Source organism: Equus przewalskii, chromosome 15 (assembly GCF_037783145.1).
Source record: "Equus przewalskii isolate Varuska chromosome 15, EquPr2, whole genome shotgun sequence".
In the NCBI taxonomy this organism is placed as follows: domain Eukaryota; kingdom Metazoa; phylum Chordata; class Mammalia; order Perissodactyla; family Equidae; genus Equus; species Equus przewalskii.
Genome location: NC_091845.1, coordinates 88,841,486 through 88,859,276, shown reverse-complemented (window position 1 = coordinate 88,859,276; position 17,791 = coordinate 88,841,486). Strand labels below are relative to the sequence as shown.

General features: G+C 39.5%; 1 protein-coding gene across 3 annotated transcripts in view; it reads left to right on the top strand.

The window, feature by feature from the left end:
• The window catches only part of SLC33A1 (solute carrier family 33 member 1), a 56,581-nt gene that overhangs the window by 21,071 nt on the left and 17,719 nt on the right, over window positions 1-17,791 (top strand). Inside the window, exon 2 of one of the 3 annotated variants that reach the window (XM_070577735.1) lies at window positions 4,416-7,569. In XM_070577735.1, the coding sequence (XP_070433836.1) occupies window positions 6,783-7,569 (787 nt within the window). In that variant the 5' untranslated portion in view covers window positions 4,416-6,782. Of the gene's footprint in view, window positions 1-4,415; window positions 7,570-17,791 lie in introns of those variants that run through there. The other 2 variants (XM_008523542.2, XM_070577736.1) reach the window with 2 other exon arrangements.

The window sequence follows — 17,791 nt, the reverse complement described above, 5'->3', positions numbered from 1 at the left end:
AAAGAGATTGAAACAGCAATCAAAAACATCCCAAAGAATAAAACCCCAGGACCAGATGGCTTTCCTGGGGAATTCTACCAAACGTTCAGAGAGGATTTAATACCTATCCTTTTCAAGCTATTCCAAAAATTAGAGAAGATGGAACACTTCCTAACACATTCTATGAGGCCAACATCACACTGATACCAAAACCTGACAAGGACACCACGAAAAAAGAGAACTACAGGCCAATATCACTGATGAACATAGATGCAAAAATTCTCAACAAAATTTTGGCAACCAGAATTCAGCAATTCATCAAAAGGATCATACATCATGATCAGGTGGGATTCATACCAGGGACACAGGGATGGTTCAACATCCGCAAATCAATCAACATGATACACCACATCAACAAACTGAGGAATAAAAACCACATGATCATCTCAATAGATGCAGAGAAAGCGTTTGACAAGATCCAACAGCCATTTATGATAAAAACTCTGAACAAAATGGGCATAGAAGGGAACTACCTCAACATAATAAAGGCCATATATGACAAACCCACAGCCAACATCATACAGAATGGGCAAAAACTGAACGCCATCCCCTGAAAACAGGAAGGAGACAAGGATGCCCTCTATCACCACTCTTATTTAACATAGTACTGGAGGTCCTGGCCAGAGCAATCAGGCAAGAAAAAGGAATAAAAGGAATCCAAATAGGGAGGGAAGAAGTGAAACTCTCGCTGTTTGCAGATGACATGATCTTATATATAGAAAACCCCAAAGAATCCATTGGAAAACTCTTAGAAGTAATCAACAACTACAGCAAAGTTGCAGGGTATAAAATCAATTTGCAGAAATCAGTAGCATTTGTATATTCTAATAACGAACTAACAGAAAAAGAACTCAAGAACACAATACCATTCACAATCGCAACAAAAAGAACAAAATACCTTGGGGTAAATTTCACTAAGGAAGTGAAGGACATATATAATAAAAATTACAAGGGCTTTCTGAGAGAATTGGATGACAACATAAGGAGATGGAAAGATATTCCATGTACATGGATTGGAAGAATAAACATAGTTAAAATGTCCGTTCTACCTAAAGCAATCTACAGATTCAACGTCATCCCAATCAGAATCCCAATGACATTCTTTACAGAATTAGAACAAAGAATCCTAAAATTCACATGGGGCAACAAAAGACCCCGAATTGCTAAGGCAATCCTGAGAAAAAAGAACAAAACGGGAGGCATCATAATCCCTGACTTCAAAACATACTACAAAGCTACAGTAATCAAAACAGCATGGTACCGGTACAAAAACAGGTGCACAGATCAATGGAACAGAATTGAAAGCCCAGAAATAAAACCACACATCTATGGACAGGTTATCTTTGACAAAGGAGCTGAGGGCATACAATGGAGAAAAGAAAGTCTTTTCAACAAATGGTGCTGGGAAAACTGGAAAGCCACATGTAAAAGAATGAAAATTGACCATTCTTTTTCACCATTCACCAAAATAAACTCAAAATGGATCAAAGACCTAAAGGTGAGACCTGAAACCATAAGGCTTCTAGAAGAAGACGTAGGCAGTACACTCTTTGACATCCATATTAAGAGGACCCTTTTGGACACCATGTCTTCTCAGAGAAGGGAAACAATAGAAAGAATAAACAAATGGGACTTCATCAGATTAAAGAGCTTCTCCAAGGCAAATGAAAACAGGATTGAAACAAAAAAACAACCCACTAACTGGGAAAAAATATTTGCAAGTCATATATCTGACAAAGGCTTAATATCCATAATATATAAAGAACTCTCACAACTCAACAACAACAAAAAATCAAACAACCCGATCAAAAAATGGGCTGGAGACATGAACAGACATTTCTCCAAAGAAGATATACAGATGGCCAATAGGCACATGAAAAGATGCTCATCATTGCTGATCATCAGGGAAATGCAAATCAAAACTACACTAAGATATCACCTTACACCCGTTAGAATGACAAAAATATCTACATCTAATACTAAGAAATGTTGGAGAGGTTGTGGAGAGAATGGAACCCTCATACACTGCTGGTGGGAATGCAAACTGGTGCAGCCACTATGGAAAACAGTATGGAGATCCCTCAAAAAATTAAAAATAGAACTACCATACGATCCAGCCATTCCACTACTGGGTATCTATCCAAAGAGCTTGAAGTCAGCAATTCTGAAAGTCCTATGCACCCCAATGTTCATTGCAGCATTATTTACAATAGCCAAGACATGGAAGCAACCTAAGTGCCCATCAACAGACGAATGGATAAAGAAGATGTGGTACATATATACAATGGAATACTACTCAGCTGCAAAACAGAACAAAATCATCCCATTTGCAACAACATGGATGGACCTTGAGGGAATTATGTTAAGTGAAATAAGCCAGCGAGAGAAGGATAATCTCTGTATGACTCCACTCATATGAGGAATTTAAAAATGTGGACAAAGAGAACAGATTAGTGGATACCAGGGGAAAGGTGGGGTGGGGGGTGGGCACAAAGGGTGAAGTGGTGCACCTACAACATGACTGACAAACATTAATGTACAATTGAAATTTCACAAGATTGTAACCTATCGTTAACTCAATAAAAAAAAAAAATTCAGCTCCCAAGGAGAGGACTTGAACAAGAGGGACTTGGTCTCTTTTGATGCAGTATCGTCAGTTGAACATCAGCTCTGGAGAGCCGTGTAGAAACATTTAAACCTCTGGCAGATGGTGGAGAAAGGCATAATGAGGACAATCATAAATATGAGACATTTGGAAACTATTTTATATTTAATTTTTTAGTCAGCCTACGCTTAACCAGAATAAATATCAAGGATCAGTTTGATTAACCTTAGTAAACCAAGCAGCCTTTAAAAAAAAAAACAAATTGTTTCATCTTTTTTTGGTGGGTACAAGATGTAGTAGGTATTGCACAGACTTTCTTGGCTGGCCTGTAAATAGTTGAGGGTGAATTGTATTATTTTGGATGATTTTAGACAACAAATTTAGTCTGTTGAATTTCTTGTTTTGTTATTTGTATCACAGTCACTGTGACCATATTTTAGTTTAGAAACTTCTGGCCAGGGGACAGCTGTGTGGCTCAGTGGTTAAGTTCATGCACTTTGCTGGGCTTCAGTGGCCCAAGAATTCACTGGTTTGGATCCTGGGTGCAGACCCAGCACCACTCACAAGCCATGCTGAGGCAGCATCCCACACAGCAGAACCAGAAGGACCCACAACTAGAATATACAACTATGTACTGGGGGGCTTTGGGGAGAAGAAGAAAAAAAAAAGAAGATTGGCAACAGATGTTAGCTCAGGTGCCAATCTTTAAAAAAAAGAAAAAAAGAAAGAAAGAAACTTCTAGCTAGTGTAGACTCCCGTGTCCTGGACTCCTCCTGGTAAGTTAACTGGGCTTTTAAAAACTATTAATTACTGGAAGGTTTGTTTCAAATACTCGGAAAAGCAGGATGACCTGTCCAAAGTACAGGTCATGAGTGATGTGGGAAGTACACAAACGTCATCTGAATACACAAGAATAGCCCTGAGGGTTTACACTAAGGAGACCCAAATTTTTTGTTTACAGTAATCCATGGGTACCAATTACTGTATGAATTTAGTTGGTGTGGGTGGACTTAAATATATTTTGTTATAAATTTTAGTATTTGTATTTAATTTTTTAGTATTTAGTTGTTATAGTTTTCTGAACACCTAAGAAAATAATTCCACTATAGTTTATTTCATTAGTCCATGATCCTTTTTATCCTTGATGTCCCTAGAGTTTCTTTGAGGTTCTAAGAAACATCAGTAACAGTAACCATATCATTATCAGAGTCCAGAGATACCCAGTGTAGGGGCTAGGAATATTAACTATAATAACATAACTATAGTTATAAATTGACATATAATTATATAATACATACAACTATAGTTAATATTAACTATAATAGTAACCTACAGGGTTTAGGTGATAAATACAACAGCTTTGGTAATTCAAAAGATTTATACCAGTATCCTTCCATTGGCACCTTCACCTAAGTTAAGCCAGAAGAGCACCACTTCCTTCATGAAAATTCTTCAATTTTAAAAAAACTCTTAAAAAAAATCTTCAGATAAATGATTACATATAATTTTTAAAATACAAGAAAACTTCCCTGGAGAAAGATTTTTATCTTCGGATTGAAATGATTCACTGATTCCCAGTGTGGTTTTAAAACATGTCTACAATCCTTTGATACACCTCCCCTTGAGATGGAGCTTTATTCTCTTTCCCTTGAGCGTAGGCTGGACTTAGTGACTTGCTTCTGAAGAACAGAATATGGTGAAAGTGACAGTATGTGACTTTTGAGACTGTGTTGTAAAAACATTATAACTTCCTCTTTGCTCTTTCTCTTAGACCACTTGCTCTGGGACTAGCCCACTGCCACGTCAGAAGGACATCCAAGCAGCTCTAGTCAGGCAAGGAACGCAGGCTGCCTGCCAACAGCCATGTGAGTGTGACATTTGCAAGTGACTCCTCCAACCCCAGTCAAGCGTTCAGAGGACTGAAGCCCCAGCTGACTTCACTGCAACCTCCTGAGAGATACTGAGCCAGAACCATTCAGCCAAGCCATTTCTGAATTCCTAACCAACAGCAACTGTGAGATAAAATGTCTACTGTTTTAAGGTGCTAAGCTTTGGAGTAATATGTAACCCAGCAATCGATAATGAATACACCCAGGAAGAATGAAGATTTTTTTTAAAAAAAAAGCACATCTAGAAATTAAGAAGAATTCTTACAAGCATCAGACAGAAAGAACAAGCTTCTTACAAAAGAAACAAAAGTAGATGAATATTTCTTTCTTATCAGTGATAGTGGAAGCTGGAAGTGAACAACTACAATTTTTGGACAGGCAAAGATTCCGTTTACCTATGGCACCCTATTTTCAAAAATAATGGAAGAAATTCTCCAACCTTTTAAGAATGGAATAGAATTTAACCACGACTACACCAAGATTTTAGGAGTAAGAAAAAGAGTACACAAAAAGCTATTTTGCAATATTTAAGTTGTCTAAATGAACAGAGACAGTGTGAATGAGAATCTGTAATATATGTTGTAAAATTAGTCTTGAAATAATTTCCACATATATAGCTTAGTATTAAACTTCCTAATATACATAATTCATCGTTCAACTATTTACTTGTAACTTACTATGCATATTTACTTAAAAAAATTTTCAGCAAGTTCATTGACCTTTGATGCACACAAATAGAACTTCTAAGTTAGAACTACCATTCCTTAAGGAGTTGCAAAAAATTTCCTGAAATATTGCATAAAACTAGCTTTCAGAAATGTGCTATTTGTATAGTTTGGTTTCCTGTCTAAACTCTAGGTTACATTTAACAAATGTGTAACTTTTTGTATTCAAATTTTAATGTCCATCTTCATGAAACCAATCTTTTTTTTCAATGATTTTGAGATGGAGAACAGTTATTTCAATATTTGTATTTGTGAGAGGCCGGCAATAACGTGTTTTCTCTCTTAAATGGCGTGAGGCTTGGCAGGTTTAAGTACAGGTTTTTGGTTTTTAGTATTTAGGTATCCAGTGCAAATCAATATACATATTACACATACACTGACATATATACACACAGCTTTTTACAGGTATTTTGCATACACCACACACAATGCTTTCGGTTCCCCGCGGTTATTATATTTCAATAACGCCCGCCTACTGAGTTAACATGGCCTAAAACCTTACTACCCGATTCTTACAAGACCTCTTACAGCAGCTCACAAGCAGAGGGAGGTAACGAGCCAATGCTCCTCCGACCCATGGAGCCCAACCAGCGCCCCCGACCCCGGGCCCGGCCCCCATGCGCCTGCCCGGGACGCGGACCGCAGAGAGACCTCCCTCCCGAGCGCGCCGTCCCGTCCGCGCCGCGCGCTGCCCAGCCGAGCCAGGCCCCTGCCTCCCTCACGGGCACACGGCGCCCTGGCGCCGACACGGCCGGCTCGCACGCGTGAGGACTCATCTTCCGGAGTTGGCCGGCCGCCCACAGCAACGCGCAACACCGCGCCCGCGCCCCACCGCCCCGCTGAGCACTTGCCGCACAGGCCCGGCCAACCGCCTCACGTGGCCACGCCGGCCCAATGAGCGAGGCCCACGCCGGACAGACGGGCGCATGCGCTGACAGAGCCCGCGTCGCGCGGTGCGCCCGCGTTAATCCTCCCGGGAGATCCCAGCGGCTAGTCATGTGGGTTCCTGTCGCGAGTCGTCTCCGAACTCGGCCATGGGAACCTGTCCTGATTGGCTCCCTCTGGAAGCGGGGAGAGGACTCATTTGAGCCTGGACCACTTCCTGAAGAGCGAGGCAGGAAGTTATCCGGTCTCTCCGGAGTCTTCTGGAGCAAGTGCTGTCGGCCGCGCTGGTGGCGGCGGCAGCGCGGTGCTGGGAAGCTGGCCGTCCGGCCTTGCCGCCGCTAGGGGCCGTTCCCCGCGCAGCACCACGGCCCCGCGAGCCCCGAGCCCGACGCGGCGGCGCCGGGCTGCCTCAGGCTCCTTCACGCCGCTGCCGGGGGCACCTGCCGGGGCATCGCCCGGACCTCCAGCCGAGGCGCTGGCTCCCGGCCCCGGCGCTCCGGGCCGAAGCGAGGAGCGCGCTGGTGGCCCCGCGCTGCCGCCTCCCTGAACCCTCGAGGCCCTGGTCCAGAGCGACAGCCTTGGGCCGGGCTAGACGCAGCCAAGACGCTCAGCCCCGGCCGCCCGCAGGCGGGGCTCTGCATGGTCTCTGAGATGTCGCCCACCGTCTCGCACAAGGACAGCAGTCGGCAGCGCCGCCCGGGGACTTTCACCCACGCGCTGGATATGAGGAGCGGGCCTCTGCCGCCGGGCACCTGGGATGACAGTCCCCCGGACCTGGCGGGCGGGGAAGGGGACAAAGAAGCTCTTCTGCAGGACGCCGGCACTGGGGACTTCTCGAAGCCCTCCCGGAGCTGCCGGGCCGAACTAAGCAGCATTCTGCTGCTGCTTTTTCTTTACGTGCTTCAGGGCATTCCGCTGGGCCTGGCGGGGAGCATCCCCCTCATCTTGCAGAGTAAAAACGTTAGCTATACCGATCAAGCCTTCTTCAGTTTTGTCTTTTGGCCCTTCAGTCTCAAGTTGCTCTGGGCCCCTTTGGTTGATGCAGTTTACTTTAGGAACTTTGGTCGCCGCAAATCTTGGCTTGTCCCGACCCAGTATGTTCTGGGACTCTTCATGATATATTTGTCCACTCAGGTGGACCGTTTGCTCGGGAATACTGATGGCAGAACCCCCGATGTGTTTACTCTCACTGTGGCGTTCTTTTTGTTTGAATTCCTGGCCGCCACTCAGGACATCGCTGTGGACGGCTGGGCGTTAACTATGTTATCCCGGGAAAACGTGGGTTATGCTTCTACTTGCAATTCAGTGGGCCAAACAGCTGGCTACTTTTTGGGCAATGTTTTGTTTTTGGCCCTGGAATCTGCTGACTTTTGTAACAAATATTTGCGGTTTCAGCCTCAACCCAGGGGAATCGTTACTCTTTCAGGTAGTGTATTTAAACTATTATACTGTTAGATTTCTTTTACGTTTGTGACTCCTTTCATCTAAGTGTGTGACGTTGGAAGGAAGCTCACTGTTTACTACAAATCATTTTAGGGAAGATGATCCGAGGTAAGTTTTCCATTCGCTAAAATGAACTTCAACCGGAATGACTGCATTGGAGCAATCGTAATGGGTCAGCACTCAGCAGTGAGCAGGGAGAGGCAGCCATCCAGTGACATTGTCGTGTAGGGGCACGCAAAACTCAGGGGTCGCTTGGTACTTGCCTAATACTCATATGCACATTTTTACAAGCCTGGCTAGTGTGAAGACATGAACACAGCCTGACTCCTGTGGTTTACGTTTTCCTTTTGTCTTTTGTTGAATTGAGATGTCTAGCTCCATCATTCTGGTCCATTTCTGCCTCTAATACTAAGAGTCCTCATCTAGCCTTTTGGTGAATAGAACACGGTTAATTCATTCAAACATTAATGAGTTGACTAAGTGACAGAGTTCTAAGGGACCCCTGTATATAAAGCAGAGTCTGGCCCACAAGGAATGGGAGAGATGCACATTTTAAGGGAGCTCAGTGTTGCCAGCCATCAACTGGTTGTGAGAGTCAGGTAACATTTGACCTTGTTGAATTATAAGATTCCCTCAAGTGGATAAGTGGCATTCCAGATTGCAAAACGCCAGGTGAAAATGCATGGAGGCAGCCAAGTACAGAAAGATACGGACAGTGCCTAGAGGCCCAAAGTGCCTGAAGCCGTAACTGTGGGGACTGAGTTTGGGAAATGGTCTGAAAGAAAAGTTGTGGCCAAATTAGTGAGATTTTCTTGTAATTGCTGTGAAAAAGAGTCTGAAGTTTATCAAGTGGGAAATTGAGTGTAAGTTCTACAAAATTTCCCCTTTTTCTGCGTGAGTAAAATACATGCCCCTGTAAGGTGTTCCAAGGGTATTTTTTTTTTTTAACTTTCCTAACAACTAGGTCACAGAAGTAAAATCGCCAATAACAGGAATAACCAACATCAGGAATATAGTAGAATTCTTCATTCTGGTAGTGATGATGAATTTAGGTGGTTCTCCTTGGAAATTTAAACAGCTAAAATTTCTCTCATCTTCCCAGTACTAGGAGAGTCCCAACAGGGTAAATGTGAAGGGTAGATGTGTGATGAGGGAAGTGTAAGGGTTATATCATAATCTTCGGAAAGTGGAGGGGAAACTCACAACTGTGCTACTCGTCTTGTGAAATCTTACATACCCCCTGCGTACCCCTGCACCCTGTAAGGGACCCCCATTCTACCTCTTCAAACTGCTGGTGAGCCACTGCTACAGGTAGAAATGATGATTATGCTTTTCCACAGTTGGTTTGAGGCCGCAAATGGTTGAGAGATACTGCTTTACCCCTAGACAGATTTGTCTCTGAGTGTTCTGGGGTCCCACTTCTGCTCTGTGGATAATTCTCTGCCTGAAATGCTTTGTGCGTGTATCATATCAGCATGTTGTTGCTTCTTAGGTGTTTTGCTTTTCATTTTGTACTGGGACTGTTCATATCAAGTAAGGACTAATGAAATAGGGTCTTACGTAACATGGGAAATTCTCAGTAGAGAATCAAGATTTAAGAGCCTATGGAAATTAAATTACTAAGTAAATTAGAGTTTTCTTTTAAGTATGATGTAAGAGTGATTGAAAAAATATCATTCTAGGGAATGCCGTTATGCATTCAGGAGCCAGTATAATTATATTCTCCCTTAGCAACAACTGTTCCCCAAGGGGAAGATAAAAATTGTGCCATTGGAGTTTTATTTACACTGATTTCTTGTTTTGAATAGCTGTACATTAAGAGTAGAAGAGTTCTAACGTTTTCATTCACCTTTTTATGACTGCAGATATCACATTTATAGCCTTATACTTTCTGGAACTTAGTAAGAGTATAACTAAGAAACATCAGCAGTTCCAAGGAATTTAAAGAGCACAGGAAGAATCATAAAGGAAGTATAATTACTTAGGTAATAAAAGAGCCAAACACTGAGACAGATGTTTAGAAAATCAGAAAATTAAAAAGAAGCATATTTATTTTTTAAAATTCTGAAATATGTTCTTGTGATTAACACTTTGTTTTTAGTGTTACAGATACATGGAGATGGAATATATTGAGAAAGAGCAATTTTTACCCTTCAGAAAGCATTAATACAGATAGTAAATTTAGAACAGGAAGAATAGGATGAGAATAGAATCCCTTAGAAACAAAACCTTGATTACACTAAGGTTGGCTTTCTGGTACCTTTGGGGATCCAGGACCATCCTGAACTCAGAAGTGGGCTTTTTCTGTCCTGCCTCCTTTGGTTTTCAAGCCTCTTTAGTAGCAAAAAGAGATGCAAGAAATGATGAAAGTAACCCAGGAGAACATAGAGATTAGAACATAAAGAACATAAACTTGAAAACATATGTTTCAGCTCCTTCATTCTTACAGATGAGGAAACTGAGGTCAAGAGGCTAGTTAGAGGTAGAGACATACCTACAACTTAGGTTTCCTGACTCCTTATCTGATGTTTTTCCTGCAGTTGGCAGGAAATACCTCAAGGAAAACCTTAAAACCTTAGTATAATATGTGCTGATTGGGCTTTTCTACCAGGGAAAAGTAGCACTCTGATTGCTGATGTCTAAAAACACCAGCCCGCTCCTGGAATGCCCGATGCCCAGAAGTGACAGACTAAAGGTCTTTTGTTTTTTTGAGTGACTCATATCATTCATTTGCTTAGCACTGAGTGCCTGTTTGGTGGTAGGCATGTGATTGGTGTTCTAATTTGATGTATAAGACCTGGGAATTCTCTGCTCCCAAGGAATTTATAGTCTGTATGGAAGTGTGCAAACCAAAATGATGGAGGGGTGGATAATGTAAAAGAGTCAAGTGAGCTGGTCCAAGACTCTAGGGATTGGAAAGGTAGAGATGACCTAAAAAACCCATACCCATCTAAAGGTGGGGAGATTCAATTCCGGTACATTGTTGTCTTGTGGCAATAGGATACCAGGATTGCTAGATCTTACGAGTATTCAAGAGAAGCTGGAAATTCCTTTTTTGTTTATTTTCTAATTTTGAAAACATGTATTAGCTCATAAAATGTATCTTTAGGTCAAATCCAGCCTGTGAACTGGTAGTTGAGGCCCACTTCTCTAGAAGCAACGGTAACAATAGTGAACAGAAGTCACTGAGATGGGAGGCCGGCTCCTTGGCATAGTAGTTAAGTTCAGCGCTCTCTGCTTCAGAGAGGCCCTGGTTCAGGGCCTCAGATCCCAAGTGCAGACCTACACCACTCATCAGCCATGCTGTGGTGGTGACCCACATATAAAGTGGAGGATGATTGGCACGGATGTTAGCTCAGGCTTAATCTTCCTCAGCAACAACAACAACAAAGTGACTGGGGTGGGTGCAGGATCTTTGGGTTTGGGGACAGGAAGCAGGATAGTCTGATGCTAGAGAAGAGAGCTGAACATCTGAGGGCTTATGAATCAGTTTGTTTATAGAAAAGCATACACTTAACGGGAGTCACTTGGAGAAAAGGCAAGTGTTGCTTTGGAAAAACAGATGGCCTAAGTATGAACTAATCAAACTATGATAATAGTTTAAAAACAGTATTTGTAAGACATTCATGCTTTGAGCTAGGAAGAGAGCAGGACCATTAATTCTGACTTAGTGACTAATTTTTTTGTCTTGCTTTCTAAAGCAGTACTCATTAATACATTTTATGTCACTACCAGAAATGCGACTTGGAATTTGGACAGGACTAAGTGACCCATTTCTAGATAGACCAGTTATTCTTATATAGGCAGTAGTACATTCCTTAGCATCTACATTTAGGCTTAAACAGTCCCGTTACATTCTTGGAAGATAAAACTATAGAGATGGAGACCAGATCGGTAGTTGGGGGTTGTGGGTGAGGGAAGGTTAGGGTTAGCATGAGGGAGTTTGGGAGGTGATAGAGGTGTTCTGTATCTTGATTATGGTGGTGGTGATTTGAAATTCGTACATGTGTTAAAATTCATAGAGCTGTACACCAAAAAAATTTAGTGTTACTGAATAATAATTTTAAAAGTAAGACTTATAAAAATAAAAATTACCTTAAAAGCTAATCTCTGGGTAAATATACAAAGATTCTGATGTAAAATCCTTGAGTTTAGCTCCCCTTTTGCCTTGAGTGGAACAAGTTTGTAAATCTGGTGGATCTTGCATCTCAATATAGACAAATGGAGCAAATTTGAACTTGTTTTCAAATGTTGGGTCCTAGTAGTAAAGTGAAACACGTGGAGGACAAGTTGGGCTAGTAACTTCAGGAGGAATTAGGTATCAAAAACTGCAGCCCACACCCTCCCGAAGGAAGGTCATAAAGTCTTTTTTCTTTTTTAAAACAAAGCAAAGGAGAAATGGTACTGTGTACTTTCCTTGTCCAGTAAAGAACTGCAGAATTGCATTTGTGTGGAAAAGTCAATTTATAAACTACATTGTAAACCAAAAAAATTATTTGATTTTATTTGGCATATTTCTTACCCTGAATTTTACTTCTAATTTTTGAAATTTATTTAGAGGCCTATTGAATTAGCCTTCACTGTGTAAATACCAATGAAAAAATCAGAGAGCCTCACTAATTACAAGCAGTCTCCTACTTTCATTTATAGCGTTCTTGAAAACTATATTTAATTTGAGAATGCAGAATAGATTTATCTCATACAAGGAGATGTTCTGTTCCTAGAAGATTAAAAATGAAAAATATAAAACCTCTGATTTCACCTGTTCTTTTAAACATAATTTTGGATAAATCTTGCATGTTATACATGTTCTTTAATTTCATTCTTTTTTTAAAAGCAGTTCATAAATTTTAATTTTGGGTTTATATTTTACAATGTATACATATATGTTACTATAGGAGGTCACAAATATGTAATTTATATGTGAGAGTGCATGCTGAAACATTTTTAAGGATGAGATGCATATTTAAAAAGCAAGATGTTCTTACCTTCCACCATCTCTTCCTTGGTTTTGTGTCATTTAAGAATTTTTTTTTTTAATTTCATTCTTTCCCTTCACTTTTCAACACACTCCTGACTGGCTGAAGACCGGTGGTCATCAATTAAATCTAGAATATGTGATTTCAGCACACCTAAAGATTTCTCTTTTTTGATTGTTTTATATTGTCTTGTATTTGAGATTTGCACTTCTGATTTCTAGCACAGTCTTAGAACTGTTGCATTCTTAAATTTCCCATTAATTTTTTTTAACTTTTTATTTTAAAGTAATTGTAGATTCACGTGGGGTTGCAAAGAAATGTTTAGGGAAGTCCCATGCACCCTTCCCCCAGCCTCCGCCATTGTTAACAATATCAAAACCAAGAAATTAATATTGATGCATTCCATACAGCTTATTCAGATTTCACCAATTATACATGTACTTATTTGTGTGTGCACATATGTAGCTCTATGCAGTTTCATCACAAGTGTAGCCTTGCATAGACAGCACCACCACAATCAAAACACTCAACGGCCCCATCACCACAAGACTCTTTTGTGTTGCCTCTTTATTGCTGTACCCATTTCCTCCTCTCCATCCCTAACCTGTAGCAGTTACTAATCTCTTTTCTGTCTTTATAATTATGTTATTCCAGAAATGATACATAAATGAAATCATGTAGTGTGTATCCTGTGGACATTGGCTCATTTCATTCAGCATAATTTCTTTGAGGTTCATCCAAGCTGTTTCATATATCAATGATTTGTTTCTTTTTATTGCTGAAAAGTATTCCATTGTTAGACATACCACAACTTATTTTACCACTCATCCACTGAAGGAGATTTGAGTAGTTTCCAGTTTGGGGTACTTGCTACGTGAAAATAAGTATTTCTCTGAGATAAATGCCCAAGACTGCAAATGCTGGTTTATAGTAAAGTCTACTTTTGGTTTTGAAAGGAGTTGCCAAACTTTCTTCCAGAGTGGCTATACCATTTTATCTTCTTACCAGCAATATATGAGTAATTCAGTTTCTCTGCATCTTTGCTAGCATTTGATGTTATCATATTTCATTTTATGTACTACTTTGTTATTGGTGAATTGTTACTTGCTCTTAATCTTTGCATTCATGGGAGTACTAAGTAAGATCTGGTAGCCACTTCAGAATATTTAGTCTGTCTGACAAGCCTTTGCTCTAAAAATCATGTTTATGAAACTTCACCATTAACTTTGACATCTTGATCATACACGTACAGCATAATGCTTTTATAGATAAATTATATAAATTAAAATTAACCACATGTTAATAATGAAACATTTAGATTATTTCAGTAATGATATCTTTATAGTAGTTCGTATATCAGTCTATGGATGTTCTCTAGCATAAAAGCAATGTTAATAAACAATAGCCAGTAGTCTAAAGGTCAGTTTTATGTTAATTGCATTCATAAAACTTGTGAATATATTTTGTGGTAGTGGCTAAGCCTCTCTTTTTGCACTTGGCTTCATTCTTGTCCTTGTGAGCTATGGAAAGCCTTTGAATTAGAGTTCTGAATGATGCATTGTCACTGCTTCGTTCTTTCATGTGTACTGTTACGTTATCCTCAAAGCACAAGCAAACTAGAAATAATCTGCAAACAATACTGAAACCTGTTTAACTTGTTCTTATTCTTTTTTTCTCCTGGTATTGGTATCAAGAACTTTAAATTCTAGATGAAGATTATGTTCATTAAATTTGGGAGAATATACTAAGCAAATTTAAATTTTTTTTTTTTTTTGCTTAGAGAACTGGAACCCTTAAAGTAGTATGTAACTGAAAACTTTTAATTTTTACTGAACGTTTATATAGAGACCATTAATTGAAAATTTCTGGTGACAGTAAAAGTAATATAGTTTTTTTCAGATTTTTTAAACAGCAGATTGAAATCAAATGATAAACAAAAGCTTTCTCAATGAGAACAATATTCTAGATGAAATTCTGTAAACAAGCCATTATTTGTCACATTTCACAGATGAAATTAAGAATGCAAAAATAACATTAGCCTCATAAGAATAATCTTAAATTGTTATATTAACATTAGAAATTATGTTATGATGGTATTTTGATGAACTTTAATCGTGAGACTTGTATATATTACTGTATTTTAAAATGGATACCTTTGCATTTGAGAATGTTTCATGTTTTTCTTCTGATATCTAAAATTGATTATAAATTTCCCTTGGTGGAGAAAAGAATTCACCTAGAATACAAATTTCCATTTATGTTTAAAAGCATTTAGGCTTTTTGAATTTGCATAATTTGAATAGCAGAACCTTGCTTTTGGTCAGGCTTATGGAGGCTAAATAATTAGCCAGTCTAGTAGATTCTTGTTTCAACATTAATTAAAATAAAACTCTAGATAGGCAGTGTAAAATAATGGAAAGAGTATGAACCCCAAATTCAGAAGATTTAGGTTCAGGGGCTGGCCCCGTGGCCGAGTGGTTGGGTTCTCGCGCTCTGCTTCGGCGGCCCACGGTTTTGCCAGTTTGAATCCTGGGCGTGGACATGGCACGGCTCTTGTTTCTCTCTTTGGGAGAAAAAAGGAAAAAAAAAAATTTTTTTAATTAAAAAAATTAAAAAGATTTAGGTTCAAGTTCTGCTTCTTAATAATTTAACATTTGGCAAAGATTTAAATATCCTGAGCTGCTTTTCCTCGTCTCTATGTAGTAATAATGTCTTTTTTGCCTGCCTTACAAGTTTGCTATGAAAATCAAATGAGATGACATATAAGAGAGGAGCATTTAAATACTAAGGTGAAATTGGTCTATACACGAGTGAAACTAGTCTGAACAAATCATGCTATATGCCTCTATCGTAAATGAGGTTCGAGCTGTAGTCATCAGCTCCAGCCAGCAGAGCAGCAGAGCAAGACCAAACACAAAGGAAAATCCTGACTGAGGAACGTTCTGACTGAAGAACTTGTTTCTGACAAAAGGTGACTAGGCTCCATGAACAGTTGTGCTAGATGAGCAATAAAATAAAAAGTAAACACATATAAAACTGAGTACAATTCTAGAATGTTAAAGCTAAAAAGCGTCTGGGATTTTCTAGCCAACTCTTCTTATTTTACAAGTGGAGAAACTGAGGCAGGGTTATCCAGTAAGTTTTGCAGTGGCGAACTAAGATGCATTTCTCAATGGTTAAGGATCCAGATTTTAAAATTAGTTGAATTAGGCGTCAAATCACAGTTTTACCACTGACTTAAAATGTAGCTTCAGTCAAGGTAACCTCTCTAAGCCTGTTTCTTCATCTGTGAATTGGGGCTAGAAATAACCTGGTCTATTGGGTTGTTGTAGTAAAGGAGCTGATGAATGTAAAATGCTTAGCACACTGATGGCACATGGTATGCCTTCAATAAATGGTGTCTCTGTTATCTCTTATTTTTAGCTATTATGCAGAATTTTCCAGCACATTATTGACTTCCCTGGCTTAATTTGTTCGAAATTATGGCTAGTGGCCCAGCTATGTTTCACTGAAACAACCCAAACAGTACTCTTGTTGTGTCCCTATTCTGCACCTACGTGTATGAGGAAATTGCTTCTGTGTCACCGTATTGAAAAGAAAAGGCTATTCTTAGATTAAAAGCATTAGTAAGTTTAGAAATAAAAGTTAGAAAGTTAGAATGATCATCTATTTGTTGTGTAAGCTGTCATAATAAAGAACTGAAATGGCTTAGGTGCTTAAGAAATAGGACTAATGGATCTTATGGGATATGAAAAGCATCTCCCACTCCTAGCACTTTCCTTGAATAAATGACGTGATAGACTTGTGTCCTTCAACCGATTCATTCCTCTCAATTCATTCACACAGACTTAATGTCTGTAACCCTTGTCTTTTCCTTGTTAAACATCCCTCTCTATTTTGGGTCTATGTAGTGTGTGTTTCATAGAGCCAGGACTGTCTTGTTTATCTGCTGTGCCTGGTACGGTGCCTTGAACATGATAGTCACCTAAGTGTTGATTTTTTTTCTTTTTTCCTTTATTGAGGTCATAATGCTTTATAACATTGTGAAATTTCAGTTGTACTTTATTATTTATTATTTGTCATATATATGTGCCCCTTTACCCCTTATGCCCACCCCCCAACCCCCTTCCCCCTGGTAACCACTAGTCTGTTTTTGTCCATGTATTTGTTTATCTTCCACATATGAGTGAAATCATACAGTGTTTGTCTTTCTCTGGCTTATTTTGCTTAAATAATACCCCAAGTTTCATCCATGTTGCTGTGAATAGAACAATATATGTAAAGGTTTAATACCTATCCTTTTCAAACTATTCCAAACAGTTGAAGAAGATGGAACACTTCCTAACACATTTTACAAGGCCAACATCACCCTGATCCCAAAGCCAGACAATTTTCACAAATAAGGAAAATTACAGGCCAATATCACTGATGAACATTGCTGCAAAAATCCTAAACAAAATATTTGCAAACCAAATACAGCAATACATTAAAAGGATCATACACCATGATCAGGTGGGATTTATACCAGGGACACAGGGATGGTTCAACATCATCCTCAATGGTGCAAAACTGAAAGCCACCCCTCTGAGAACAGGAACAAAGACAAGGATGCCCACAATTACCACTCTTATTCAACACAGTACTAGAGGTTTTGGCCAGAGCAATTAGGCAAGAAAAAGGTATAAAAGGAATCCAAATAGGCAATGAAGAAGTGAAACTTTGTCATCTGCAAACACTGAGAGTTTCACTTCTTCATTGCCTATTTGGAGTCCTTTTATTTCTCTTTCTTGCCTAATTGCCCTGGTCGAAATCTCCAGTACTCTGTTGAGTAAGAGTGGTGAGAGGGGGCACCCTTGTCTTGTTGCTGTTCTCAGAGGAATGACTTTCAGTTTTTCCCCATTGAGTATGATGTTGGCTGTAGGTTTCTCATATATGGTGTCTGTTATGTTGAGGTACTTTCCTTCTATACCCATTTTATTGAGTGTTCATATCATAAATGGACGTTGGATCTCATCAAATGCTTTCTCTGCATCTATTGAGATGATTCTGAAGTTTTTGTTCCTCATTTTGTTAATTTGGTGTATCACATTGATTGACTTGCAGATGTTGAACCATCTCTGTCTCTGGTATAAATCCCACTTGATCATGTTGTATGATCTTTTTAATGTATTGCTGTATTTGGTTTGCAAATATTTTGTTTAGGACTTTTGCAGCAATGTTCATCAG